Source organism: Scophthalmus maximus, chromosome 8 (assembly GCF_022379125.1).
Source record: "Scophthalmus maximus strain ysfricsl-2021 chromosome 8, ASM2237912v1, whole genome shotgun sequence".
In the NCBI taxonomy this organism is placed as follows: Eukaryota; Metazoa; Chordata; class Actinopteri; order Pleuronectiformes; family Scophthalmidae; genus Scophthalmus; species Scophthalmus maximus.
In genome coordinates, this window is record NC_061522.1 from 1,362,636 (window position 1) to 1,390,621 (window position 27,986).

Below are 27,986 nucleotides of genomic sequence, written 5' to 3' on the forward strand. Positions count from 1 at the left end.
CCTTCTTCAGATTGAATCCTTTACATTCGTTCATTGCGCGTCATGTTAAATATTGCTGCCGCAATGAATCGTGGGTCTATATCTCCTTTATCTCAGCAAGGAAGCTCCAGTGTGTCCTATGCTAAAGGTGATAGGCATTTAGAGAATCCGAACAGCCCTTATCATGCGGCTTATCAAATACTTCCGGGTCACGTCAAAGTTTAGGAAACTTCCTAAGCCAATTCGACAAGTCAACCTCACCCCGGGACTAAAGTACAAAGGTTCACACAGTGCAAGTCACATTTTGTTATAACAAGTCGACTACCTCCTAAAAAAAGCATGTGTTGATATGAAGGCGTGAAGATTTTTTTTTAACTTAAACAATTCAGGTATTAAGGTACCATATAATATAAAAACAACAGCAGTAATATTAATAATAACAATCATTTAACCAAAGAGACGAGAAACGGGACGACTGCTTGTGTTTTGGGACTGTCCCGAATTTTTTCGCAACATCTGGTCAAATAATACAGCAACTTTGTAGATATGACTCTAGATAGATATTTTTCTACTCTTAGTTTTCGTCTCATAATCATGAACTTTATCTTATAATTTGACTTTGTAATTTGACTTTTATCTCACACTTTTTTATTTTTGTGTCGTGATTTCCACTTCATATCTGATCATTTCGACTTTGATTTTGACCAATTTTGAAATTTAATGCCAAATTTCTGCCTTAAATATGGTCCAAATATTACATATTATATTTCCCTTGGACCATTTCTTCATATCAAGACTTTTCTTCTTTCTTTATAATGTTTTTGTTTGTTTTTTTACCGGCGGAAATAACGTCTTATTTTGAAAAGTAAAAACAGGAAGTCGTCGTTGCTGCTTTCCGGTTTACGGAACAAACATGGCGATGCCCATGAGGAGGACGCTGGTGGTCCTTCACCGAGCAACATGTCGCAGATTGACGGTAACGAAACGTTGAACAACGCGTTGCTGGTTGTTGTTGTTGTTGCTGGTGTTGTTGTTGTTGCTGCTTTTGCTTGTTCGTTTTGTTGTGAACGCGCCGCGCGTCACAGAGCTAGCTTAGCTAACGTTAGCTAACTGACAGGACACAGAGGAAAATAAAGAAACATGTCAAAGTAAGAAGTTTCTAACACAAAATTATGGACTTTGATGCAGAATTTATGAGAATTGCTGAGTTTAAACTATGACGATGTAAATGAGTACAATATTAAAATGCTTCTTGAGTTAATTTAGTTTTAGCCACATTCTACAGAATGTATCAAAATATTTATCACGTCCTTGTGTGTGTGGGTGGATGAATTAAAAATAGTTTCTTGTATCCAGCCTATTTACATACATTCATAGTAAGAAACCCCCTTAAATGTAATGTACAACAACCTCAACGATAAAAACATCTGTATTCACAAAGTCACGTCCTCCTCCTCCTCTTCCTCGTCCTCCTCCTCCTCCTCTTCGTCTTCCTCCTCCTCCTCTTCCTCCTCCTCCTCCTCCTCGTCCTCTTCCTGGTCCTCCTCTTCCTCCTCCTCCTCCTCTTCCTCTTCCTCGTCCTCGTCCTCGTCCTCCTCTTCCTCCTCCTCGTTCTCGTCCTCGTCCTCCTCCTCCTCCTCTTCCTCCTCCTCCTCCTCGTTCTCCTCGTTCTCCTCGTTCTCCTCCTCATCCTCCTCGTCCTCTTCCTCCTCGTCCTCTTCCTCCTCGTCCTCCTCGTCCTCCTCCTCCTCCTCTTCCTCTTCCTCCTCCAGAATGCAGAGGCGTCTCTGGATGTGCGGCAGCCGGTCCCACTCTTTGTGCCGGTCCGGACCAAGAAGCGGTACTTCATCCCTCCGGCCGTGAGGGCCAGGGCGAAGCCGGAGGGGAACATGGAAGCCAAGGCCCGGGCGGCGGGTATCGTCAACAGACAGGAGAACTACGAGAGGCCCATCAACATCTCCTGCACCGGTAACACGTCCTGTGGAGTTATTTTACAATCATGATTTATATATTTTCATATACAAACCCATTTTAAAGACGGGACGCTGAGTTGCTCCCACACCTGCAGTGAGGTGTTCGTAGGAACCGGCTGAGAGCTCAACGGTGAAGGTTCCGGAAGTGAAAACCCCGTTCAAATTCCCTACTGACATTTTGATTATGAGCCATGATGTCGTAACCATCCGAAGTCGACTCACCACGAGCTCTGAGGTCGTGAAACAATGGAACAGGAACCTGCAGAAGCCACAAGCCACAAACCAGGGCTGCTGCTGCTGTCGTGCGACACGATGAATCCCAGTTTTAAATCTCCTGTCTGCTTTCTTCACCAGCGGGAATCTTCGACCCCTACATCCCCCCGGAGGGCGACGCTCGTCTGTCCACGCTCTCCAAAGAAGGCCTGAAGCAACGCGGTGAACAGATAAAGCAGAGCGCCTCCTCGCAGTTGGCGTAAGATTTCCTTTTTCTAACCCGCTTCTTTTGTCAAACGTGTCTGGATCGTGCAGGAGAGCAATTTCTAATTATTGCTGTTTCACTGGATTAAATCTAAATCACCCTTTAAAAGATCATCTGCACGATTAATGTCTTTTTCCGTTTTGTCCCTCACAGGATTCGTAAAATCAAAGAGCACGACTCTCTGTTCACCACGAAGACTTTTGCGGAGCGGGCTCAGGAAATCTTTGTCGAGGCTCACAATGCTCTGACTCAGTAAGACGATGATCTCGCGTCTCTATCTTCATTTCTATGAATGTCTGAGATTTGGTTCGGATCCATTTGATTTCATTGTGGTTTCATCTGGAGACTGTTGGGCCTTGACGTACGTCTGAGCTCTACTGAAGGATTTTCTTGGTAATAAGTTTTGGTTTATGAGTTGAGTTTATCAGGGGCCGCGTACAACACAACCGCTGAGCCAGAGTTAGCAATGTAGCCTATCTGTGGTCCCTGGGAAGGAAAATATAAAATATATATATTTTTTTCCAGGTTTAACAAGCAGAAGATTCACTCCTTGGTAACGGAGCGGTGTTACCCGGTAAGTTCTGTCCCCTCGTGAAGAACTCGTCAGTTACACAGTTTGTTACATTTCGTTGATGTTTTTCATCCTCTGTCCCGCGTTCAGGAGATGACGAGGGGGAACCGCTTCAAGACGATCCACTGGAGCTTCGTCGAGTCCCTGGAGCCGCCCCGGGTGGTCCACGCCCGCTGCCCCGACATGGTCAGCAAGGGCAACCTGTACGCCCAGGTGACGGTACGCATGCACTCCAAACAGGTACGGTCCAACATGTACAGCTACTGTCACTGTGTGTCGCCGAGGCTCAACTGGAGCTTTTTAACCATTAAATAATTTTAACTCCTAAGTTAATGCTTGAAAAATTGAGATTTAGTGGAAACACAGATGTAATTGAATTTCTCACATCAGAGATATTGACGATATTATTTATTTGCTGGTTTACACATCCACCGACTAAAAGTCCTCAGAATAATTAAATAAGATCAACAACCCCTCGCATGCCATGTTCTCTGTGACGACTTTAAAGCTACAGTGTGTAATATTCATTCACAGAAATTGAATATATTGTGCATAACTATGTGTTCATTTATGTATAATCAACCCCAATGAGTTAAATATAGTTACATGAGGTGGACTTTTCAAACTTTTACATACATATTGTGTGTAATGGAAACGTTCAAGGTTCAGGTTTTTTTTTAACGAACCCTCGGTTTGATGTCGCACAGACTCTGGCCGTCTACGACCGCTTCGGGAGGCTGATGCTGGGCAGCGAGGAGCAGCCGAAGGACGTCCTGGAGTACCTGGTGATCGAACGCCACCTCGTCAACCCCTACGGCCAGTGGAGGCTGCACGGGAAAATAGTGCCGTCCTGGGCTCCGGCCAAAGATCCAATCATTAAGGTGACGCTCAACGACATTTATCTTTCACTCAGTAGAACGCAGAGGTTCAAGCCGACTTCTCTGTGTCTGAAGTAAATTTAGAAAATCTTAAGTGGCCAGGTCATACCTAACTTTAGTGATTGCAGGAACAAGGTTTGTTTCGTCTTCCAAGCTTTTCAATATCATCACCTGGTGTTGGAGCACAGTCTGAGATTCTGCTCCAGCATCAACCGGTTTAAGTTTTACGTGATCATGGGTGGATTTTAAAATTTTACGCTCATCTGCGCCTCGTTCTCCTCCAGACCGTCATGATTCCTGGTCCGAAGCTGAGCGCGGTACAGGAGCTCGACGCCGTCAACTTTGAGGTTCCCAAACCAGAAGCAGTGCAGTGGTACAAGTAGACCACCAGATGGCGCTGCTGTATCCTCCAAAAACCACAGTAGGGACATTATCACACCAGAGTCACAAGCCAAACGCCGTTTTCAAGACTTGGCTGTGGTTTTGGTTAATTTGACGCTTCCTCACGAGGCTTGTTCTGTTTGGAACTTGGGACGCAGCAGGTGAGTCGCAGTAATGAACATCCTCGGCGTCCTGAAGCCAATAAAAGCTGCTGCTGCTTTCTCTACACAAGATCCTCACACAACAGTCTGGAAACTTAATAACGACTCCTTTCATGACTTCAACTCAGTTTGGTTTCCCACAGCTAAAAACAAATGTTTTCTTTATGAGACTTATTTAATGTGCACATGTAAAATAAATAAAATGAACAGATCTCCAGAAATCCTATGGTTTATTTGTATGATGAGTAGTCGACTGCATGTCGACCTCAGGAAATACAAAAATAAAGTGTCCCATCTGCTTCTCTTCACACCAGTTTTTTTTCTCCCCAGAGTAATCTTTCATAGAAGATGGATACGAAATTTTTAAAACAGCTGCTGGTTTTATGATGCATAACAAGGGGTTTGTCACAACAACAATATACATATTCTTTCAAACATGACGACAAATTACAGCGCGCCCATTCAAAAACACACAAACATGCAACAACGCTCACAAAACTGGGTCACTCCACCGACGAGAACGAAAAAAAAAAAAAAAAAAGTGGCGCAGTGTTTAGAAATGAGATGAATGAAAAACCTGAAGCTGCACAAGGCTGAAGGACACTGCAGCAGCATCACTGCCTCGCCGTTTCAAACAGTTGACGAGTTCACAGGATAATAGCTGGCATTGTCATGTGACTTACATCAATACAGAAACCTACGGAAGCACATTGCAAAGACGGATCAATATCACGTTATTTCGTGAAAGTCTTCATGTTAGGCATAACGTGGAAACTTTTCACGTTATAACGTGATACTGATCCGTTTGTATTTTTCTACCTCGGCAGCAATGTGCTTCCGTAGCAAAACAGCTGATATTTTTACATTTAATCTGCCTTAAAATAAAGAAAAATAAAGAAATTCCTTCTTACTAATGTCCGACAGTTAAATGTTGCGCCACTGCAAATAAATTATTAGCGAATAATAAAGATATGTGTAAGTCATAAGAAATTTTTCACCATTCCAAGTTTTGGTTTAAAAAAACCCAAACAATGTGCCTCATTATTTCATAAGTCTCTGCATGTGAATGAAATCTTCCAGAATTTTTCTTACAAAGACCAGAAATATCTTTCTAGCCGTGAAGAGATGATGACCAGTATCAACGAAGAAAACCTCTGTAGTCGACCAAAACATTAACAAGCTATTTCTCTACTCGAAGGGAACAAAACCAAACTTCAGAGTTGTATTATAAGATATCCACTAATTTAATGTTCTTTGCAAATACCTTGAACATATAAAAAGTATATAATCTTCACAGCCTGTTGCTAATTTTTTGATTCATTGTCCCCTCTGGTTTTCAGCAAACTGCCTCCACATGAAAAGCAGTCACATGGTTTTCTACACTTCTCAGATATAAAAGAAAAATATGCAGTATTCGCTCAAGTTTTAGGGTATAAGTCTCGAGTTTATGTTGGTTCACGCTGTTTTTGGCATTCTTGTTTGAGGAGAGTTGTTGAATGTTATTATTCCTGTTATAGTAAGAAAATCGTATGCATAGTTTTAATCAATCATTAATATTTGATTGAAAAGAAAGTCCTGGCAGCACTGCTCGACACTAAACACTTTCTCCTATTTTAAAAATATAGTTTCCACAAAAGGGCAAAATTAGACTGAATTTATCTCGAGTATGCTGGTTAAGATTAGAGATTCGTCTCATAGTTGCATTTGCAAGCACTGTAAACTTGTTCAGATTCTGTGATATATTCACTCCAGCCGTGTGTCCAACGTACTGTAAGCACATGGCAAATATGTTAATTGTCACCTAAAAAACATGCAAAGACACAAACATTTTAACTTATAGTGGGAGGGGGTAAAAGCAGGAAGAGTCTTAGATGACCTTCCGTCATTCAAAAAAGATGTCTGTGTGTAGGCTTTTGCAGTATCAGTGAGGGACATAATGAATCTGCAAAATCTGCTTCAGTAGAAAGAAAGCAACCTGAAAGTACACAGCCCAAGTACTTGTCCATCAGAAAGGGCTTTCAGCTCTACGAGCAGCATGGGGAGCTGTTCCTGAGCTGACCCTGTTCTCTGACTTCCCAGTTTAAAAACAAAGTTCCTGCTGTCTATCAACAGGCTGCCACCCGAGTGGTTCTATACAGTTCACAGTCCCCTTGATTTATCGGCAGTGGTCGAAAGTGAAAGTAAATGCTGGATTTAGGTCACAAGTCAGGTGGGAATACAAGCGCCTCAGCAGCACATTCTGCGTCGTCGTCCTCTTCGTCTTCCTCTGGAATATTCTCGGGCTCCCACGTAAAAACGTCCGAGGCATTGTCTGTGAACGAGCCAGATCTGCTCCTTGCCATCTCCCAGGGTAACAAAGCATCTCGCCGTCCCAGGGCTAAGTTTGTTTTAGACTCGTCCATCTGTTCTGTGCCGTTGTCAGCGAGAGTCTCCATATCTTCTACAATTAGTGGCCTCTGGTTGTCTGTGACTTCATCTTTGTCACTGTGGGGAATATCAACTCTGCTTAACGCTTGTGGATCTTTCAAACAAGCGTCAGCTGCAGCACTGTCTAGCTTTTGGACAATTTCTGGTTCTTCTGTTTCCCACGGACAAACATCTCCCCGAGCGCTATCTTGTTTTTGGAGAACTTTAGGTTCTTCTGTTTCCCACGGACAAACATCTCCCCGAGCGCTATCTTGTTTTTGGAGAACTTTAGGTTCTTCTGTTTCCCACGGACAAACATCTCCCCGAGCGCTATCTTGTTTTTGGAGAACTTTAGGTTCTTCTGTTTCCCACGGACAAACATCTCCCCGAGCGCTATCTTGTTTTTGGAGAACTTTAGGTTCTTCTGTTTCCCACGGACAAACATCTCCCCGAGCGCTATCTTGTTTTTGGAGAACTTTAGGTTCTTCTGTTTCCCAAGGACAAACATCTCCCCGAGCGCTATCTTGCTTTTGGAGAACTTTAGGTTCTTCTGTTTCCCACGGACAAACATCTCCCCGAGCGCTATCTTGCTTTTGGAGAACTTTAGGTTCTTCTGTTTCCCACGGACAAACATCTCCCCGAGCGCTATCTTGCTTTTGGAGAACTTTAGGTTCTTCTGTTTCCCACGGACAAACATCTCCCCGATCGCTATCTTGCTTTTGGAGAACTTTAGGTTCTTCTGTTTCCCATGGACAGACACTTCCACGTGAATTCTCCTGGCTTTGCAGTTTCTCTGATGTTTTTGATACTTCTGTTTTGACTGCCTCTGCTTCTTCTGTCTCCCATGGACAGACATTAGTCAGAGTTGTGTCTGGTCTCATATGACTGTCAGATATTTTCGGGGTTTCTGACTTTCCTGATCCTGGTTGCCCAGTTTGCCATGGACAAACATCTGCTGATCTTTCTGGTCCTTGTGACCCCATCTTGGTAGTTGCATGTTTTCCAGAGGGCTCAGTTTCCCAGGGGCATACATTTGTATGTTTGTCTTCAGTCTGTCCCAACGTGTCTATGCCAGCTTTCAAAGGCGAGACACCCTCTATTGAATCTCCTGGTTTGTCTCCATTTCCAGTTTCCCATGGACAAATGTCAACCTTGATGATCATTTGTGAAGTTGAGTCTGTATTTTTCAGCTCTGTGCTTCCCTCTTCCCATGGACAAATAACTTCAACAATTGTAGGAGGATCAGGGAAATCCCAAGGACAACTTTGTGCTATCTTGGTCCCTTGTTTACCCCAATCATGGGCAGGTGATTTTGCATGGAATTGTTGCTCATTATTTACCATTTCTTTTGATGCACCAGGATAGATGGCAGGTTTCATAACCTCTTGTCGAAGGGGCACTGCCAACGTTCCCTTGGTCTCCAAAGGATTTAGATTTTCATATACAACTTCAGCCTTGACCTTAACATCCCGTGGACAAATATTTGCATATTCATTATCTTGTCTAATTGAAGGTTGGGGAGTTTCAGCAGTCTCCCATGGACATACATCTGCTGTTCGTTTCAAAGACTGTTGTTTCTGTGAATCCTTGGACTGAGTAGCAAGGGAAATAACAGGAATATTTGGTGAATCCCAAGGACACACTTCACCACGCTCACTTCCTTGTCTTGTCACATTCCCATGCTCTTGCGATTCCCATGGACATACATTAGGTCGTTCGGATACCTGGGAATCCCAAGGGCAGACATCTGCTTTAATGCTCTGCTGCTTCTTTGGTCCCTCTCCTTGCTGCAAAGTACCAGCTTCTTCCCATGGACACACATCCGAATGAGAAACATTACGGACTGAAGTAATTCTATAACTACCTCTTCTGTGAGTTGAAGGAGTTCTTGAGCTGCTAGCAGTGTCCCATGAACTTATGCTACTACGTTTGCTGTTCTGCCTTGACAAAAACACATTTTCATAGGTGCCGTCTTTTTGCATATCATCTATGTCCCAAGGGTAGACAGCAGATTTAACGACCACAAGCCTTCTTGGGCTCCTGTCTGAGGAATCCCCAGAGGACAGTCTGATTGCATTCTGCTTTACGAGGCATGGTTTTCCGTCTGCTGCTGTCATACTTCTTTTTGGCAGTGACCTTTTTTCAAAGCTTGGATGCCTACTAGATGTGCCTGATCTTGTAGAAGCACTTTCCTGACTTTTTTGTGAGATAGAATCCTCTTTATTCAAATGTCCATCCCTGCTGGATTTGCTTCCTGCATCCATGGATCCCATAATTGATTTCACAGAGAGCCACTTACTGGTGGTGGTGGTGCGGAAGGAGAAGACACGCTGATCTTTTGTTATCATTGGTCTTGGAGTGCCAGGTGCACTTGCAGACACAGGAGCTTGTGGTTTGGGCGACTCAGTTTCACCTGTTAGTCCTTTGTCCTCAGAAGGAGTCTTTTGTACAGGTGGTAAATGGTCCCAGGGACAGATAAGCATCTGTGGAGATGCTGGCCTTTTTTCCTCACCGTCCTCAGAGTTTGCATAGGTGACATGCTTCTGGTTCTTGTCGCCTGATGGTTCTTGCTCGACCTCCCAAGGACAGACCTCAGCCTTGTCAAACGACTCTGACTGAAGAGCACTCCTGGTCTGGTCACTGATGGATATGCTCTGCCGGGACCTAGACAGCACTGTGCTGGCTCTGTTAACCTTAGGTATATTTTCCATAGAATGGGTGGTAGTGGAGGTTAGGCTCCAGGACTTATGAAGTCTAGTGTGATCGGGATGCAGGAGATTGGTATCAATTGTCAGATTCTGGGCACTGGCTGATTTACCGACCCCTGCCGGAATATCTAAGGAGTCTGTCTCAGATCGCTGGGAGGATCTCTTCAAAGCGTTGGCCTTTAACATGGAGTCACGCAAGGAAGAGTCTCTTTCCCTGACATAGTGATGATCACTCTGGGACTTGCGCATAGATGGTGATGGTGTTTTCATTGAACTTTTGTAACTGATACTGACGGTATCTGGGGCCCTCCTAAAAGAGTCAGACCGATTCACACTTCTACTGTGGAAGGATCCATCTTTCTCCTCACGGCTGCACTGTCGGCTCATGGATTCTGGGATCTCAGCAATGCGTTTAATAATGGACCTCCCCAGTGCACATCGCGAACTGCGCTTCTTTGACAGGTGAGGGTTGTTTGCGGCCATCTTCTTCGTCTTGTTGACTTCTAACTGGGCATATAACTTCTTCAGTTCATCCTGGTGCATGTGAAGAAGGGAGGGAGTTGATGAAGGGATTCAGGAGATGGTTGAAATGATTGAGGAGAGGGAAAGACAAGGACAGTAACAAGTCAGAGGAAAGGTAGACACGATTTCATTTGAGAACACAGTTGAGGATAAGAGAAGGATAAAGGGTGGAGAAATCTGTCCATTCTGCGGCTGACAATGTCCTGTTCATTTAGGATTTAATTATAATACATTTAAGATCTTTTTAAGTGAGTCTTCATGTTGTCATAGTTAAAATTAAAGGACTTTTATTTTTTTTTTCTTATTTAAATGTGACCTTTGGAATTTCTTCCACCTTTTGTAAGTTGTGCCCCACTGCAAAGTGATAACATCGCTCTGAAGGGAAAAAGGAGTTTACCCGAAAGTCATCCGGGTCCACACTGTGATCACTCCAAGCAGAGTGAAAGCTGCTGTTGAGGTATGAGCCGGAGCGCCTCAGGTCCACCTCGTCTTCATACACCTCTGCTGCAATCTCCTGTCTCCCAGGCTTGGACACATGAATAAACTGCGGAACAAACAAATTATCCAAGTAAGTACCATGTTTTTGTGTCTGATTTCAGGATCCCCAATCCCAGTTCTGAGAAACATGACAATGCTAACTGTTGCAGGTGTACGTCTCCCCCAGTTTTTCTGAACGCATTCGACTACGTGTGCAGGCACGGCTACAGTCAAGTGATGTCACAGAAACACAATAGTTAGAGAGGTACAAATATACAGTATATCTGGTAATTTAGATTGAAACGAGCATCCAAATGCTGCTCTATTCAAGTCCGTAATAGAAAGATTACTGGAGGCCAGTTTCCCAACGTGTACAGTAGAGCGAGTCAGGACAATAGCCACAGTCAAATTAATTTGAGATTAACGGTTACAGGAACATCAGATTAACCCTTTCAAACGCTGAGTAACTGGAATATACGATCTCTGTGTTCCACGTAAATGTCATATCTTGTCCAATGATCAAAACCAGGATAAAACCTCATAACCGAAATGTTGGTGTCCATGTAAACCCGATCTTTGTCGTGTATGGGTCTGTACACATGCCAGGCAGTTGGTCCATGAAATTTCTCCCAAAGTAATGGACGAATTCTCATGGTATTTCGCAAAGATACTTGTGGTCTGCAAACAATGTCTTAAGACTAAGGCCTGCACAAGTTTCATGATATCCTTTACAGGTATACAAAGGATGCCAACATGATTAACGTCAGCATGTTTCGCTAACATTCCACCTAACCTATGTCAAACTGTAGCATGACATATTGTGTTAAACCTTGAATAAACAGGTGAACATCGCTCTGTCCTCTGTGCAGTAGTGAGGACGGGGCAGCGTGTCTTAGCAACAGCTCAAGACAACTCTTTTTCGCCGCCACATGCTCGACTTTGTATTCGTGGTGGTTTTGTCAGATTATGTGTTTTAAGTCCAAAAAAGTTGTTTCTCCAGAGGATTAGTTTACACTTCTGTTCCACTTTGGCAAAAAAGCACAACAGGCTCCCATCACCACATTATATGTAATAAATATAAAACGTATTAGCGTGTATACGTTTTCCACTATACCTTCATTACAATAATGTTTACAAGGTACAGTAAATTGTTCTTTAATGTCATCTAAATGAACTGTGTGGAGAGTGAGAACTGATTCTTCTCATCACTTTACTCCTTATTCTACCGCAGAACTGATGAAGTTTGACGCGTAAAGAGGCGCAGTACCTTGGGGATGAAGAGCAGGGCGAGAGTCACGGTGATGGTGACGTGGGTGTGCGTGAAGGAGAGCAGCAGCATCCAGTCGGGATGCAGAGAGGGAAAGGTGAACCTGAGGAAAGAGACGGAAAGCACAAAAAAACCCATAAAATCATTTCACATCCGTGACGCTGCTGTCCACGTCTCGCCGTCGCTCACATTGGTCGCGCTCGCTGTTTTACCGCAACAGGTGGAACATGGAGGAGAGGAGCAGCTCGTTGTGGATGGCGATGCCCATGTAGCGAGGCTCGTGGAAGGCCGAGGGCACCGGCCTGACGGCGGTCCACAGGGAGCTTCCCCAGCACAGGAACAGAAGCTCGGCTGGTGGCAGAAGAAAAAGTGAGGACGGGGGGAAATTCAAGTTATGTATATAAACGTTAAACGGCCATCCACCACGTTACAGCTCACGTCCCTGACAATCAACTGGCTTCACACGACTTTGGTGGTATTTTATCCTATTTTTCCGAGTTCCTTGATTCAAATTTGACCTGGCATACTTACATACTTGCTGTGTAGTCGTGTGCGGATTGAGGGAATATTACTGACATTTCAGTTATGATAACTTTCCCCCCCCCCAAATTAAAGTATCTTAGATAATCTGACTGGACTGTTGGCTTGTTTACAACCTGACAGATTTCTTGCCTATTCAGACTTTTCCCCGCCCCCGGATGTGCAGCATTAATTTGGCACTAAAACATTTTATTAGTAAATAGAAACAATGGTAAAAGACCTGACTGAGTTTTTAAAATACTTGTTCTTATCTTCATTTCTCAGTAAATTAATTTTAATGAGCAGAAACTGGCTCATTGAAACAAACTGCACCGAGTGTCTCCCCCTCTCAGACCAGAGGCTCCTCGCGCTCTGCCTCGACTCACCCACAGCCATCATGTAGTCCCAGCGGTCCAGGTAGCACAGGTTGAAGCCCTGTCCGTCTGTCGTGTTGGTCGTGACGAACACCGGGATGTTGCGGTCGCGGTTCTGGAGGACGCCCACCGTCCAGGCGCACAGGAACCAGCTGACCGTCATCAGCATCACTCCCAGGATCCTGAGCAAGTGGAGGCTGGACATGTAGGGAACCCTCTGGGCCGTGCGCGAGAGGAACACCTTCAACACCCTGCACGGAGGCAAGGGGGGGAAAGAAACATCGAGTTTCTGGTGGGGTACGATGTGTTTACATCTTCTGCCCCTTTTACTGGCGTGAGAAAACCATTGCTCATTTATCTTTGACATTCTAAAACTTAATATACGTGTGTCACATGTGGACAGGGACTCAACGGCAGACCCAGTGACGTCGGTTAGGAATCAAATATCCATGGAAAAGATAGTTGGTTAAATAGGCCTGCAGCAAGAAAGTGTACAGATTAAAGCAACAATTACATTTTATTTCTCACAAATTCGAATTTCTTAAAAATTTAAAACAGGTAGTTAAATCTCGTGTTGAATTATTTAAAAAAAAAAAATCTAAACAACAAAAACAACCAAACACCAATCAGGAAGGAAAACAAACAATGCTTTCATCTTATAGTAAACTTTGATTTTGCATTTTGGGATGTATGAAAACAAAAAATGTTTTCCACAAAAAAAAGTTCAAATGAGGGTTGAGAAAATGTATTAAAAATTATATATATATATATATATATATATATATTAAACAAACAGTAATTAAATGATTTCTAGACAGATTTGACTCATCTGGCTTTTGATTGGGATGTTTTAAAGCTATTGTTTAACAATTTATTTAATAAAAAGTAATGTTTTCTCTACACTCTTCTCAATTTAATTTATTTGATTGGTTTTATCTTCATATTATCATGCATTTGCATTAGGCTCAAATTGTTTTACTCTTTACTTGCTAATTATCAGCACGTCAGTCAAAGTGGGACCGATTCATTGGGTTTCGGTTTGAATTATTCTCTTGCCTTTTTATTGGGTTTTAAAAGAATGTGATCTGAACGCTTCTCGTTCATGACAATAGTTACAGGTTTTAACTAACTGATGGATGTTGTTGGGTTTTGAGAAACATTCAGCCTTTACCTGTACATCTTCAGTGTGACGGTGCCGTAGACGATGGAGAAGCCGAGCATCCGGACCCAGCGGAGCAGGATGCACCTGAAGGTGCTCGGCTTGAAGTACAGGATGAAAACCTGCAGCGCGGAGAGAGAGGCACTGGACTCTGTAAGTCACAGCAGCAGCAGCGAGGACGACGACACTTTTCAATATGTACTGACACACTAGACATCCAATCACGTGGCAGGAAGGATCGTCACATGGAGTTCCTGAGTTATGTGTATTTGCTGAACATTACGATATCACCCTGAAGTCGACCTCTGACCGTTTGGGTATGAATTGTCATCACTTCCTCATTTCATCAAGACGTTTGTCATGAACAGTTCATTAAATCTTGAGTTATGGCCCAAAAAATTGGGAGGTAGTCAGTTCGTCCGAATGAACGTTGAGGAGATGATCCTGAGATGTCGGCTTCACGACGACGGGACGGACAAACCAAAAACATATAATCTGCCCGTCGCCTGATGAATGAACTGAATGTGTGTGTATGTGTTCCCACAGTGTCGTTGCGTCTCAGCCCGTCACACTCGACGGCAGGTCGCACCTTCCTGCAGAGTCAGTGAGCGACTGGGATCCAGGACCTGAAGCTCATTCTGCTGAGGTGGTCGGTGGCCGTCAGTCCAAGATAAGAGCATCAGCTGAAGCCCAAAAACGTCAATGCACACAAACACATCATTGTGTTCAAACCACTCGTGGAGGATGAACTCCTCCGAGTGGAGCATGTATAGAATCAGAGGCGAGCAAACGTCCAGAGGACGGGAGCTTTAATCAGGCCGGCGGTCAGAGGCAGACTGGGGGGTCTCAGTCGTGACCGTCCTCCACGGGACGCTGAGCGACAGACCCTCCTCCACCGGGAGACCGTTTGTAGATCAGACGGAAACCGACCGCTCGCTGAGATGAGAGAGAGCGACCTCTTCACCCTTCACAACTACAGTCGGGTGTGTGGGCCGGCCGCCGGTCACCTTTAGATTCTGACCCAAACGAAACTCTTTACACCATCGAGTGCAACGTGACATTACTGTCTCAGGTTAATGGATTAAATCTCATTGAAATATGCTGCATATCCTTATATACTGTGTTTGCACTTACTTCACGATACCGTTTTAGTTGGACACTGTCCTCAAACAAACCTTTTTGTCGCCCCATCATACTAAAACTGTTACATGTGTGTAACTCTGAAATTTCTATTCCATGTATTTATTTTTTCTGATTCCTTTTCTCCATGTTCCTGTGTTAGGTCACGAAGCGCGGCGGCAGAAAAGAGTTGCCAACATATCACCTTTTAAGCCAATATGGCAAACAGTGCTCATTTATACAATATGTCACATTAGCATTAAAGGGGCAGTGCGCGATTTTAAAGCAACACACGTTTTGTAAAAATCTGTAATTATTTCCTCACGGTCCGCGAGCTGGCGCTTTTGTGTTTGCGCCCCGAAAAAAACCAACTGGGTTTTCAGTTCAGCCCAGGCCCCGCGGACCGCGGACCGCGCCACACAACACCGTGAGTGCAGTTTGTAAACATCACTCGTCGTCACGTTAGGAGACGTGCTAGCTGATGGCGCTAGCTGGTGATGCTGCAGTGCTGCGATTTTGACCTAGTGGTCAGAGCGTCGGACTCCCACGCCGCGGACCCGGGTTTGCGGCCCGGCCAGAGCTGGACAATCACAACAACGACAATGAGAGAGACGAGCTTTCTCCAGAATCGCTTACCGCCCCTTTAATTTGGAGTATTGTTTGTGTCTATCTGACTCATTCAGGTCCAATATTCACTCTGCTTTGCGCTGCGTTAGTGGGTGTTGACCGTTCCTGACCAACAAGGATCCGTCGTGTCTGATGTGCTAAGGTCTGGATCAGACCCTTCTGGCTTCCTCCCTAATCTTAATCCTAAAATTATAATAATAATAATAATAATAATAATAATCCCAATTCAGGCAAATGCATGCGGATTGTCTCCTGTACCTGCCAAGATGGCAGCGAATGGGAAATTCAAATCCAGCTTTTTATTTATTTTTTAATCTACAGTCTGATCTGCTCAGTTATTGATATTTATAGAATAAAAACCAGACGTCCTCATTTAGTTCATTCCAAAAAAGTATGCCAAAAGGCTATTTTATGCCATTTTTTTTGTACTTCACTTGTTTTTCCATCTGTTTTCTGCCTCAACTCAGCAGCAATGTAATAATTGGCAAATATTCCCTCTTCATATTCACCTGATAACATTAGTCACGATTTACTTTGCACATTGAGATTAATGTAACATATAATCAAATAAATGATGGTATTCAGTGTGAGATAAGAATATTGATCCCTCGGTTGGAAATTCTCAAGTTCCGCGACACTAAAGTGATGTACACATTAATGTATCAATATTATTCTGATTCAACATTATTAAACGAATACTAATACATTTTACTTCAAGTTTTAGTTCAGGACAGAAGATTTCAACAATGTGTTCGTGCTACTTCTCCGTGCCAGAAGAGTCAAAATGTGACACTTTTGATCTGACACTCTTTTTTTTCTTTTTTAGATCCCGGTGTTTTTCGACTCTATATTTGAGGCGGGCGAAGGGTTCGAGTCGTGGGACGTCTGGATGAGAAGTGATCAGAGGGACGAGCTGAGCGAACGTGAGCAGCAGCTCGACTCCTCAGAGAAACTCTGGCGCTGAAGGTGAAGCTGCTTCAGTGAATCAGCGGCTCTGTTTGACCTCTGGGGACAATTCCTCTCCTGAACCAGAGGAGCTGAGTTCCTCTCCCACTGGTCACTAAATATACAGAGGACTTTAACATGGTCGTTTTTGTATTTTGAAACGTATGCCCCCAGCAGAGCCGCCCATTAACATGTCCACACATCCCATTAAACAAAATCACGGATCAATAATCTCCGAGCACTGAATCACATCCGCTGACACGTTGAGGATGGGTGAGATGAGAAGTCACGGCCGACGAGAGTTAACGGCTCTTTGATTGGTACAATGAATCTGCAGGTCGATCGATAATCTATCAAGTTATGAAAACTGTCGACTGCCCACCCCGACCCATTTACACACACACACACACGCGCCCTTCGTCTCATTCCCGCTCCCACAAATCGTCCATTACGATATAATCCGCGACCCAGTGCTGTGCAGTGATCTGTAAAGAGCTCTAATCTGCCTCACTCCCTCCGCCTCGGTCGCACACTCACCGGGAAGTAGAGGAGCAGCGAGCCGAACAATATCATCTCCAGGAGCAGGAGGCCGGACGCCCGGATCCTCTGCGGAGAAGAAGAGGAGGAGGAGGAGGAGAACAGGTTAAAGGACCACACCAACGTATTTTCATATTCTTGCACATCACCATTTGAGATTTCTGTGTAGATTAAACGTCCCTTTCTGAAAAATCATTGCACTGAAAATCTGTTTTTTTCAGTGCAAAGTTAATTAAAGCTCCAGTGTGTAATTTTGTAATTTTCTGGCGGAATCTGGTGGTAAAGTGCCAAACCGCAACCAACTGAGCGACCGACAGGGGACACTTTATGGCGGCGCACCACTGATTCTATTTCCTGTTTCCATCAGAGTCTGAAAATTCAACGTGAACGCGACGTATTCTGGAGCGTTTAGTTCAACAACTGTATTCAACAGGACGTAGAAACATGGAGACTCACACGGAGGTCGGGTCCACCTCATGTTACATATTTAACTCATTCACAGGTGATTATACATATATGAACACATATATACAAAAGTTATGGACAATATATTCAATTTCTGTGAATAACTTCTTCTAAATATTAAACACTGTAGCTTTTAGTATCCACTCGAGGCCCAAAATGGATCTGTGAGGAAAAAAATGCACATTAAAGAGACCAGATGACAATAAGATTTTGCTCCAACTGCTAAAACATGATTCAGAAATGTATTTCAATCAACTAATTTTTCTCTCACTGACTACATTGAATTTTCAGGCCACCACAGAGATTATAAACACGAGTTGTGGTTGAAATGATCGTACTGTATCAGCAGAGTGTGTTCTGTAGTTATGAGACAACTTGAAACACTACGTGTCTTTAAAAGTGAAAGTTTGAATTAATTATTCGTGCTAAATTCAATGACAACTTGTGATTAACCAGCTAGTTACCAACAGAGAATATGATTATTTATTATCTTTGCAATAGGGACACGAACAAAACGGCACATTTGACTTTTTTAATTTGAAAAGAAAACCCCAGTGTCACGTTTCCACGTTCCAAGTTGTTACAGGAAACAACAACGTGTGTGATTAATACAAATGATTTTTGATTGAATGATTGACTTATCAAAACACTGTGACAGTGTTATGTGATCCAAAGAAAATTTCTGCAAAAACATAACGCATCGTGTGTCACAGGCTCCGTCTATACCATGGCTCCGCTGAGGCCGAAAGGAAGCGACTCACCCTGTTGCGACGATGCCTGTAGGCCGCCAGCATGCTGACGAAGATGAGGAGCATGAAGAGCCCCTGGATGGCCAGCACGGCGGCCCTGAGGAGCCAGTCCTCCTGCACCCAGCAGGGGGCGCCGTCCTGGCAGCTCCTGCAGCCCGGCCAGCAGGGGAGACAGATGGGCATGTCCGGGTAACACGTACCGCCACCGTCACTCGCGTTCACAGGGCCGCCGTCTGCATCGCACGGAGACACATGCGTCCACGCCCACACACGCACGAGCCCATGTGACTTTCACCTCCAAACACTCACACTGTGCCGAAACGCTCCTCCTCATCATTTATGTGTCTCTAGCATTTGTTTTGCCTCGATTGTAAAATAACCACATGGGGTTTTCTCACAAAACTTAAAGACCCCCCCAGTCAAGCATATAAAAAATAATCTGCTATGCCTAATATTTTAACATTGTTTAAACTCTCTCTCCATCATTGAGAAATTTTGAGACTATGAATATTCATGATATGCATATAACACAGGCCCCGCCCACCACAGCTGCTCACGCTAGGTTGACCAGCGGAAGAATGTGCGCAACAAGATGGCTAGAGCCAACATTGGCTCAGACAACTTTCATGATCTGCTAATGCTAACGCTGGCTGTCTGCTGACACACCTGCCGTCCTCTCGTGGATTCTAACGCTAACGCTAACGCTAACTGTCTGCTGACACACCTGCCGTCCACTCTTGGATTCTAACGCTAACGCTAACGCTAACTGTCTGCTGACACACCTGCTGCCCTCTCATGATGCTAACTGCTAATGCTCACGCTAACTGTCTGCTGATACACCTGCGGTCCTCTCGTGGATGCTAATTGCTAACGCTAACGCTAACTGTTGCTGATACACCTGCCGTCCTGTTGTGGATGCTATCTTCTAATGCTAACGCTAACTGTCAGTAACAGTAATGGGTAACCTCGGGAGTTATTCCACCTGCTGTGGTCAGACGTGAGCGACCCACTCACCTGAGTCCTGAGGGGCGATCTCCGGGTTGTAGTAACCCTCTCTACAGCGGCAGCAGTACTGACCCAGTCGGAAGCCGCCGCCTGGAACTGGCACGCACTGCACAGGAGAAACAGAACAATGTTAGGGAGTTGTTTTTTTTCCCAACTTTTCTCTGGGATGTTGTATGTTTTTGATTTGCGACACAAAACACACGTAGAAGCCCAAACAGATGCAAAAACACATAATGAAAAGTCATTACAAAGAGACACAAAATGCCTCGGCAGAGTCAAAACTGTTAGAAGTCAAAAGAGGTGCGCAACAGTCTTTCAGTCTGCGGTGTTTGCTCCAGTTTTAAGTTTACTTTTATTGTTCATTCATCCTCATACAAATTCAAAACGGTTGAACAAAATGTCCTTCCTCTCGGGGCCAAAACGCAAAAATAGCGCAACAAAACCTGTGTCATGGAAACAAAACAAATCTACACCGGTAGACTAGTGATGAAACAGCGCACCTGCATGTGTACATTTATGTTCTCGTGATAATAGTAAAATAATGACAGTAATAGTATTTCTCATAGTAAAAATACAATTTAGTGTAGTGGTATAATAATTGAATACTAGGATGGTTTAGTCGATTTGTAATAGTATGTTAATTTTTCTCGTGTCTCTGTTCGGACGCTGATTGTTTCATTATCCATCCGTGCATACCTTCAAAAATGTCAAAGTTAAATGTTTAAATGATCAGAATAAATTTAAAAAAGGATTAAAACCAAACAAACGGATCAAATCGTTTCAAACTGTGAGAACACGGAGCAGCCGGTGCTGCGACGCTGAATGAATAATGGTGAAAAACAGGGTCACACTACCACATTACTCTCTCCCTGTGTCCTGCTGATGCTAGCATCCATTCACACACACACACACACACACACACACACACACACACACACACACACACACACACACTTGGATGCTCTGTGTGTTAATCTAAGTTAAAAGCCAAATGGATACATAATGCCTCTACTGAGAGCTTTATCCTTTTTTCTAGAGAAATCCTGTTCCCACACATACACACACACATACACACACACACACGCGCAGACACGCACACACGCGCACACACACGCTAGCCGTACATCCACATGTAAGCAGAAACTCCCGACCCGTTCATCAGATGTCCATAGACCTGATGGCACGGGTTGAACATTAATGTGATATGGATTACATGCAGCCGTCAACTTAAATCTCTCCGTCAGTTCAACAAATAGTACATCAGTGGATTCTCTCGTCTGTGACGTTCAGGTCGAAGCCGCGGTGTCGTCACATGGTCACATGGTCACATGGTCACTTCAAACACTCGTACATCGTACGGTCGTCTGTTGTTCACATCAACGCATTCAAGAAATCAATCTTCTTGTTTTGTTGGCACAGTGTTTTCAGGATTTCATATTGCTCCTGTTTACTGACATTACATTACATTGCATTACATTCATTTAGCAGACGCTTTTATCCAAAGCGACTTACAATAAGTGCATTCAAACATGGGAATATTACTCAAAGTGCAAAAGTTAACAAAGTGCATAAACATTCATGAAATAGACATCTCAATTTCTCTACTTTCATAATTTCTTCCTGCTGTAATTTTTTCACTTTTGCATATGTGAAATTAGGCTAAATCATATACATTATACAAACATGAATTTAGAAATGGAAATATGATCGTGAAGTTGATAAAGTACTGCAGTGGCACCTTGAAAAAAATTACTAAACCTAATTTTTAAAAACATGGTATATAGTTCCATAAAGTGACATTGAAAACCACAAATGCTGAAATGAGACAAAAGCAGACAAGATGATCGGAGACAGGAGAAGATGAATGAAGGACAGACAGGAGAGAAGGACGGGACGAGATGAGAAGAGGCGAGAACAGCTGGTTGAAGATGGGCCCAAGAATTTAAAAAGGGGACACGAGGCATGAAAGGACGACAAGGAGGTAGACGAGATGAGATGAGATGTAGCATGGATGGACAAGAAAGATGACACGAAATGATACGAGATGAGAAGAAAAGAGAGGAAACGAGGTAAGACGGCATGAATTGTGATGAGACAAGACAAGAGAAAGAAACCAAGAACCTTGGCCAATACTTAAAAAGGACAAGACAGAACAAGACGACATGATTTAAGACGAAACATGGCAAGATGAGCCGAAAATGAGATGAGAGAAGACAAGCGATTAAAGGACGAAGACATGAAATGACACGAGACCAAATTTCCCCTTTGTTGGACGAATATAAAGGAATGTCTTACCAACAAGATCAGATTAGATAAATTGTGAAAGGACAAGAGAGTCCAAGATCACACGAGACAACATGATCTTAGAATAGAGGGGATTGGTGGAGATTGGATATTAGATGATAACAGGTACAAGACGATGAGGTTGACAAGAGAAGACGGAACAGGATTGGAGGCATGAACGGACAAAGCAAGAGACCAAGTCAACAGGAGATGAGACCTAATGAGACATGACGACAAGATTTGGAACAGTAGATATATTTCAAGGTAATAAGAGATGAGGCGAGAAGAAATGAGGGGACACAACAGCAAACGGGACCGAAGGAAGTCGATAACCCACAAAGGGTTTGAATCCTCTAAGCCAGGTATGACAGGACGGCACAAAGGGTGCCCCGTGGATCTGTGTATTTTTTTGGGGGGGGGGGGTGTTCTTCCCTCTTGTGTTTCAGACCTCTGTGAGTGTGGAGCATAAAGGGGAAGTATGTCAGCGGGCTGGATTATCGCCATAATCCATCAGATCATCCCGCGGTCCGTCACCCAGCACAGCCATCTTTAAATAGATGGCTGAGATGAGAGGTAGAGGGATTGGGTCGGCCTGGACAGGCGGGCCGGCAGGGAAAAGGGAAGCAGAAATGACTGGAGCGAGCAGACAGAGGAGTGGAAGTGTGAATGGGTTAAAGGATAAAAGGCGAAACAGAGCAATTAGTACAGACAGAAAAAGGGCTTAAACCTCAATGAGGTTGTCTCAGGCAACTAAAAGTCACAATCATGAGTGAGACCGTTTGAATCAGAGGTTTTTTGTCAGGTTCACCCTCAGATGAACTCTACTGATGGACTCTTTCAACAGGTTCTCTTCTTCCTGTTTCCATTAGCTCTGTTAAACATTACCACAGTTTTCTTCAATGTATGACAACCACTTCACCGTCATCCACACTTTCCCGTCTCTATTTGTCTTAGATGTACAGTAGCTGAGTAGCCTGCCAACAATGAAGGATGATGGTTTTCGCCATTCTTAAATCTGCGTACAAAGCCTCAACCCTCTGAGCAAGTTGAAGAGGTGAATGATGAGTCTTGGAACCATGTGAGGTACGAGACAAGTCGAGTTTCCTCTCTAACAACACACTGCTACATCTCAAACGAGGAATAGTTCTGAAAAGAAAATTAATGAGAAGGGAGTAAATGTTTGATCAGCAAGTTTTTAACTGAAAATCCAAACTCCGACAACAGGCAGCTAAAAAGTGTGAAGCCAAAGACGACGATTGATGTTTCATCAGCTGACGAGGCTGATTGGGTTTAACGTGAGCTCATCTCATCTTCAACCTCTTATCTGGGGTTGGGCTGCGGGGGCAGCAGCTCCAGCAGGGGACCGCACACTTCCCTTCCCCGGGCCACATTGACCAGCTCTGACTGGGGGGATCCCGAGGCGTTCCCAGGCCAGTGTGGAGATATATTCTCTCTATCTAGTCCTGGGTCTTCCCCGAGGTCTCCTCCCAACTGGACGTGCCTGGACCACATCCCTCAGGAGGCTCCTGGGGGGGGGCATCCTTACCAGATGCCCGAACCACCTCAACTGGCTCCGAGTTCCTTACGGATGACTGAGCTTCTCACCCTTAGAGGGAAGGTGGCCTCTTGCCACTCTTGCCACTTGTACCAGAATTCTAGTCCTTTCGGTCATTAACATGATCCTGCATCACACAAATGGGGACGTCCTTATGGCTCATTGATCTAAGGTACGGTACAGTAGGTACCCAAGTGTTGACCCACCGCGACGTCACCCGCCGGTTAGTGAGCTACTGTTTTGAAGCCCTGAGTTTTGCATTTTGACCAGCGCCATGTTGTTGGGGCTCTTTGCAACCAGTAGTAGAACTGCCTACACCTGGCAACCATGCACCGATTGGACAGTACCAGCTGTTAATCACACGGTATCCATGCCCCAAATACATCCTGTGCTTTATCGTCTATTTGACTGTAAATGGACCATAATGCACAAAATGAACATCATGTATTGAAGAAGACTTGAAACCACAGATTGAACCATAAACTTCTCGGGAATCGGGAATATATAAATCAGGTGAGAAGAGTTGTGTTCTCATAGAGTCGCCCTCTGCTGGTCAGTACACAGAATACAGGCTTCAGGCACTGGTCTGTGATTCCTTCACACACTTTGTAAAACTGAAACGTACGACTGCAGCAGCACAACAGCTGTGTACAACGAAGACTATCCGGATCAGATGTTTGTGGTGAGTACAGCAACGACACTTTCCATCACATTTACAAGTTGTAAGCAGTTTGTTCATGTGCAGACCCATAAAACTAAAGACAGAGATTTCCATCAGTGTTACGGAGTAGGTCCATGTAAGCAACCTGTTGCAGATGAATAATACCTTTCCAGTTACAACCAGCTCTTACATCTGATATAAATCATACTCAACACTATCTGTGGTGATTAATGGCGGGACATGTGAAACCACGTGTTTCCTAATGATGCCTATGCGGTGCAGGAATTTTAACTCATTCATAGACTTCATGTTTCGTGTTCATGTTTTGTGTCTCAGCGGGAGGCAACGCAAATAATAAAAATGTGAGCAATAATCGTTAAAAACTCATAGTTCCTCTCGCGGTCCTCGTGGTGTGTTTTACCTCCATGGTGGTGCGGTTGCACTGGTGTGTATCGGCGAACCAGCTGTCTCCCGTCGCACACTGGTCCAGGTCGATGTTCTGAATGTTGACGTCGACGCGGATCACACCTCTGACGCACAAAGACAAGAGACAGGTGTGTGTGAGGAAACAGAAAGGAGTGTTGACTCATTCGAATTATCTTTTCTTTTTTCTTTTTTCTTTTTTCCCCCGGAAAGCTCCACATTTCCTCTGCAGAAACCTGAGCGGCCCTTTATGTTGATTTACTTTTCCAAATGTCAGATTTTATACAACAAGTGCTTATCAAACATGCCGGAGGAAAGGTCACCAGGTACAACACAGAACCAGAATAGGGAGGTGAAGCACAAACACCGCCTGATGCTGCTGTAAGTTTCAAAGCCTCTGTCCTGATTTATCAATCACGATTTGGATTTGTGCAGTGTCAAGTTTCGTTGGCAGATAATTCGAGATAAATGGCATGAAAGGAACCTGAGATAAGAGACTTTCCAGTGTCAGGAACATCTGATGGATCATCAGCTCCTGAACAGCAAAGACTTTGAAGCTGAGCAACTGACAGTTCTCTTCTCTTCTACCTCACATACTGATGAAGATGCTTGACACTTTAGAATTTCTGCTTTCACGTTGAAAATAACGACAACGTCCCTCAGTGGAGTTCAAACCTCCGCCAAGGCCCAAGAGTAGATATTGGGCCTTGGCAGAGGTCCACTAAATCTGCCTGATTGTTTTCATCTAGATCCACAAATTATTCCCTGGCAAATCTATGAAAATGTTTGAAAAAGAATAACCTTCTATCTCACAATATTAAAGGAAGAGATAAAGAAATTCCTGGATCCGTCCCTTTGTCCAGATCCACACCAATGCGTACAATGCATAATCCTGCAGTCAAACAATCAAACAAACCAACAGATGGACAGCGATGAAAACATAACCTCCTTGGCAGAAGGTAAATAGCCAAACTTAAAGCTACAGTGTGTAATATTTAGAAGAACTTATTCACAGAAGTTGAATATATTGTCCGTAACTATGTGTTCATATATGTATAATCAACTGTGAATGAGTTAGATATAGTTCATGAGGTGACCCGACCTCCGTGTGACTCTCCATGTTTCTACGTCGTGTTGAATACGGTTGTTGAACTAAACGTCCAGAATACGTCGCGTTCATGTTGAATTTTCAGACGCTGCAGGAAATCGGAAATAGAATCAGCGGTGCGCCGCCATAAAGTGTCCCCTGTCGGTCACTCAGTTGGTTGTGGTTTGCAACTTTAGCACAAGATGTCGCAAGAAAATTAAAAAAATTACCCACTGGGGCTTTAAGGTTCCAGTTCGGCAGAAAACTTAAATTCTTATGTACTTGCACGAGTCTTGCCCTTTTTGGGTAATGTCTTCAAGGTTGAATGCACTTATTGTAAGTCGCTTTGGACAGAAAACTTTTTTTGAGCATTTACATGCAAGAAGTATTTTAAAAAATATATAGTAAACATGTAGGGGGCTTTAAGAAATTGCCTTGAAGACCCTTGTTTTACATCTGCCAGTGGAAAAGATGATTTGTTCATCTTGTTGAGATGAGTCAGGATTTGTTGGAGCAACTAATTCTAACAATTCACCTGTAAGATAGGTGACTTCGTCAGCTTGAGACAACTGGTTGTTCGTGTGTGTGTGTGTGTGTGTTGGCGGGCCCTGACCTGAACTCAGGTGTCAGGTCGGGCTTGAGACCGTAGAAAGACGTGGACAGCGTGAGCATCCAGCCCGGCACGAAGCGTCCGTCTTCACAGTTCAGAAAGGGGGCGCTGTCCCAGCGTACCCCGCTGCGGTTGGTCACGTAGCTGTCGCCCTGCCCCCACTTGGGCGTGTCCAAGGTGCTGAGGTCGTTGAGGAGCACCCGCTTGGACAGGGCTGCCATTGGCTTGCCAAACTTAAAGCTTCTGAACCAAATGTCGTCGGGGGCTGGGGCGGGCGGGTGCAGGCTCCCCCAGGCCTTGGACAAGTCCTGAAGAACGATGGTCTGCACCTTGGCTGTCGGGCTGCGGGTGGCGCGGAGCACCAGCTGCGGCACCAGGGCGGTGGGGTCAGCGTCGAAGGTGAGCAGGGCCTGCTGGATGAGCACGTCGGCCTCCAGCAGGGCCCGGACCAGGGCGTGGTACCACTCCATGTCCTCCTGCACCGTGCTCTCCCGCAGGTCACTGGCCTGGAAGATCATGTTGAGGAAGTTGGCAGTGCTGGCTAGCGCGTCCAGTGCTGGACGGAGGGGGGCGCCGAAGCTGACGGGCAGGGACCCGGTCTGCCCTGGTGAGCTGTACGCCCGAGAGCAGCGGGCCACTTCCAGAGCGTAGGGGTCTCCGGTGAACAAGAAGGTCTCCGCCGGCGACCAGTCGTCCTCCCCCTCTGTGGGAGCTTCTGAAGGTGTGGCTGCAAACCCAGACGGATCTGGGGGTCCGGAGGCGCCGGGGGGGCTGGTGGAGACGTCTGAGGTTCTGGTGATGTTTGTCAAAGAGTCAGTGCTGTTGTCTGCTGGGGTCACCTGGCCTCTGAGGAGGGATGGGAGCAGCAGGAGAAGCCAAACAGGACCCATCCTGGAGGAGGAGGAGGAGGAGGAGGAGGAGGAAGGTCACACACCGACAAGCACCGTCTCTTTTCGCCTCTTGACCACTTTGACTTCAGGAGACGAACGCGTCACATAGTTGCGGAGGTTTGGAGCCGCGTGTCCGTGGGGAGCGCGGCGCTCACGCTCGGAGCGCACAGGTCCATGGGCGCGCCGCCCGGGCACATGCACGCGCCTTCCTATGGTTGTCCTGTCCGCAGTCGCGAGAAAAACACCATTCAACCTGTGTGTCCTCGGAGGTGGAGGCGGGAGGAGGAGGAGGAGGAGGAGGCTGACAGGGGGATCAGTCCCCGCATCTCCGCAGTCCGTCCGCTTCCTCCAGCCTGCGGAGCCGCTCAGGATCCCAGAGCAGAACAAACGCAGCGTGCGCAAGAAGAAGAGGAGGAGGAGGAGGAGGAGGAGGAGGAGGAGGGGTGATGATGGGGAAGAGGGAAAAGCCTCAAAGTTGGGGGATCCCCGTGTCTGGTGGGAGGAGTTGGGAGGTGAGCATCGCGTTGTAGAGATGGAGGGATGAAGAGAGAAGAGCAGGTTCTTCTTCTTCTGTCCGCCTATCTGTTGCTCCAAAGAACTCCCAACACTTCTGACGGAGGCTCGTGTGACGCTCGACCTTCCTCCCTCTCTTCTAACCACTCCTCCTCCTCCTCCTCCTCACCCCCCCCCCCCACACACACACCTCCCTCCTCCCCTCATCCCCTCATTCCCTTCATTCACACACACCTCCCTCCACCGTATCGACAGGGACGTTCACCAGCGCTGAAAGGTGATGAGAGTGGTGCATCTGCTGTGTGTGTGTGTGTGTGTGTGTGTGTGTGTTTGTGTGTGGAGAGAGGATGATGCAGTCAGTCAGTCAGAGATGAGGGTTAAGCTCTGCTGCATTTGGGCGTCCATCAAGAATCCTCCTGGATGGACGGATTAACCCCTCTCCTACAGAGGGAGAGAGTGGATGGAGGAGAGGATGCTCTCGAACCACACACACACACACACACACACACACAAAGAGGGGGATATTAAAAATGCACAAAGTTGACATTCGTAGATTACAGACATGAAAACGATGAGAAGAGATTTCAATTGTTCTTGTTTTTGCAATGTCAGGGAATTCCCTGCATGCTTGTGTGTGTGTGTGTGTGTGTGTGTGTGTGTGCGT

General features: G+C 45.1%; 2 protein-coding genes and 1 long non-coding RNA gene across 3 annotated transcripts; 2 read left to right on the forward strand and 1 right to left on the reverse strand.

Moving 5' to 3' along the window:
• The first annotated feature begins 798 nt into the window (after positions 1-798).
• Positions 799-4,729, forward strand: mrpl45 (mitochondrial ribosomal protein L45). The gene is made up of 8 exons (XM_035636845.2): positions 799-955; positions 1,752-1,947; positions 2,307-2,424; positions 2,584-2,682; positions 2,956-3,004; positions 3,092-3,241; positions 3,709-3,882; positions 4,164-4,729. The coding sequence occupies exons 1-8, from the start codon at positions 893-895 to the stop codon at positions 4,260-4,262; spliced, it is 948 nt and encodes a 315-aa protein (XP_035492738.1). The 5' UTR covers positions 799-892; the 3' UTR covers positions 4,263-4,729.
• On the reverse strand, positions 4,635-27,517 carry gpr179 (G protein-coupled receptor 179). Its single transcript, XM_035636844.2, has 11 exons — positions 25,923-27,517; positions 24,221-24,329; positions 19,310-19,406; positions 18,308-18,528; positions 17,082-17,150; positions 13,866-13,975; positions 12,707-12,945; positions 12,014-12,152; positions 11,802-11,904; positions 10,455-10,601; positions 4,635-10,069 (listed from the first exon to the last, which is right to left on the reverse strand). Exons 1-11 carry the CDS (start codon positions 26,807-26,809, stop codon positions 6,620-6,622), a joined length of 5,571 nt encoding a protein of 1,856 aa, XP_035492737.2. The 5' UTR covers positions 26,810-27,517; the 3' UTR covers positions 4,635-6,619.
• Positions 12,870-14,628, forward strand: LOC118312326. The gene is made up of 3 exons (XR_004794207.2): positions 12,870-12,991; positions 13,880-14,006; positions 14,400-14,628. It is a non-coding gene; the product is annotated as an uncharacterized LOC118312326 (long non-coding RNA).
• Positions 27,518-27,986: the final 469 nt, after the last annotated feature.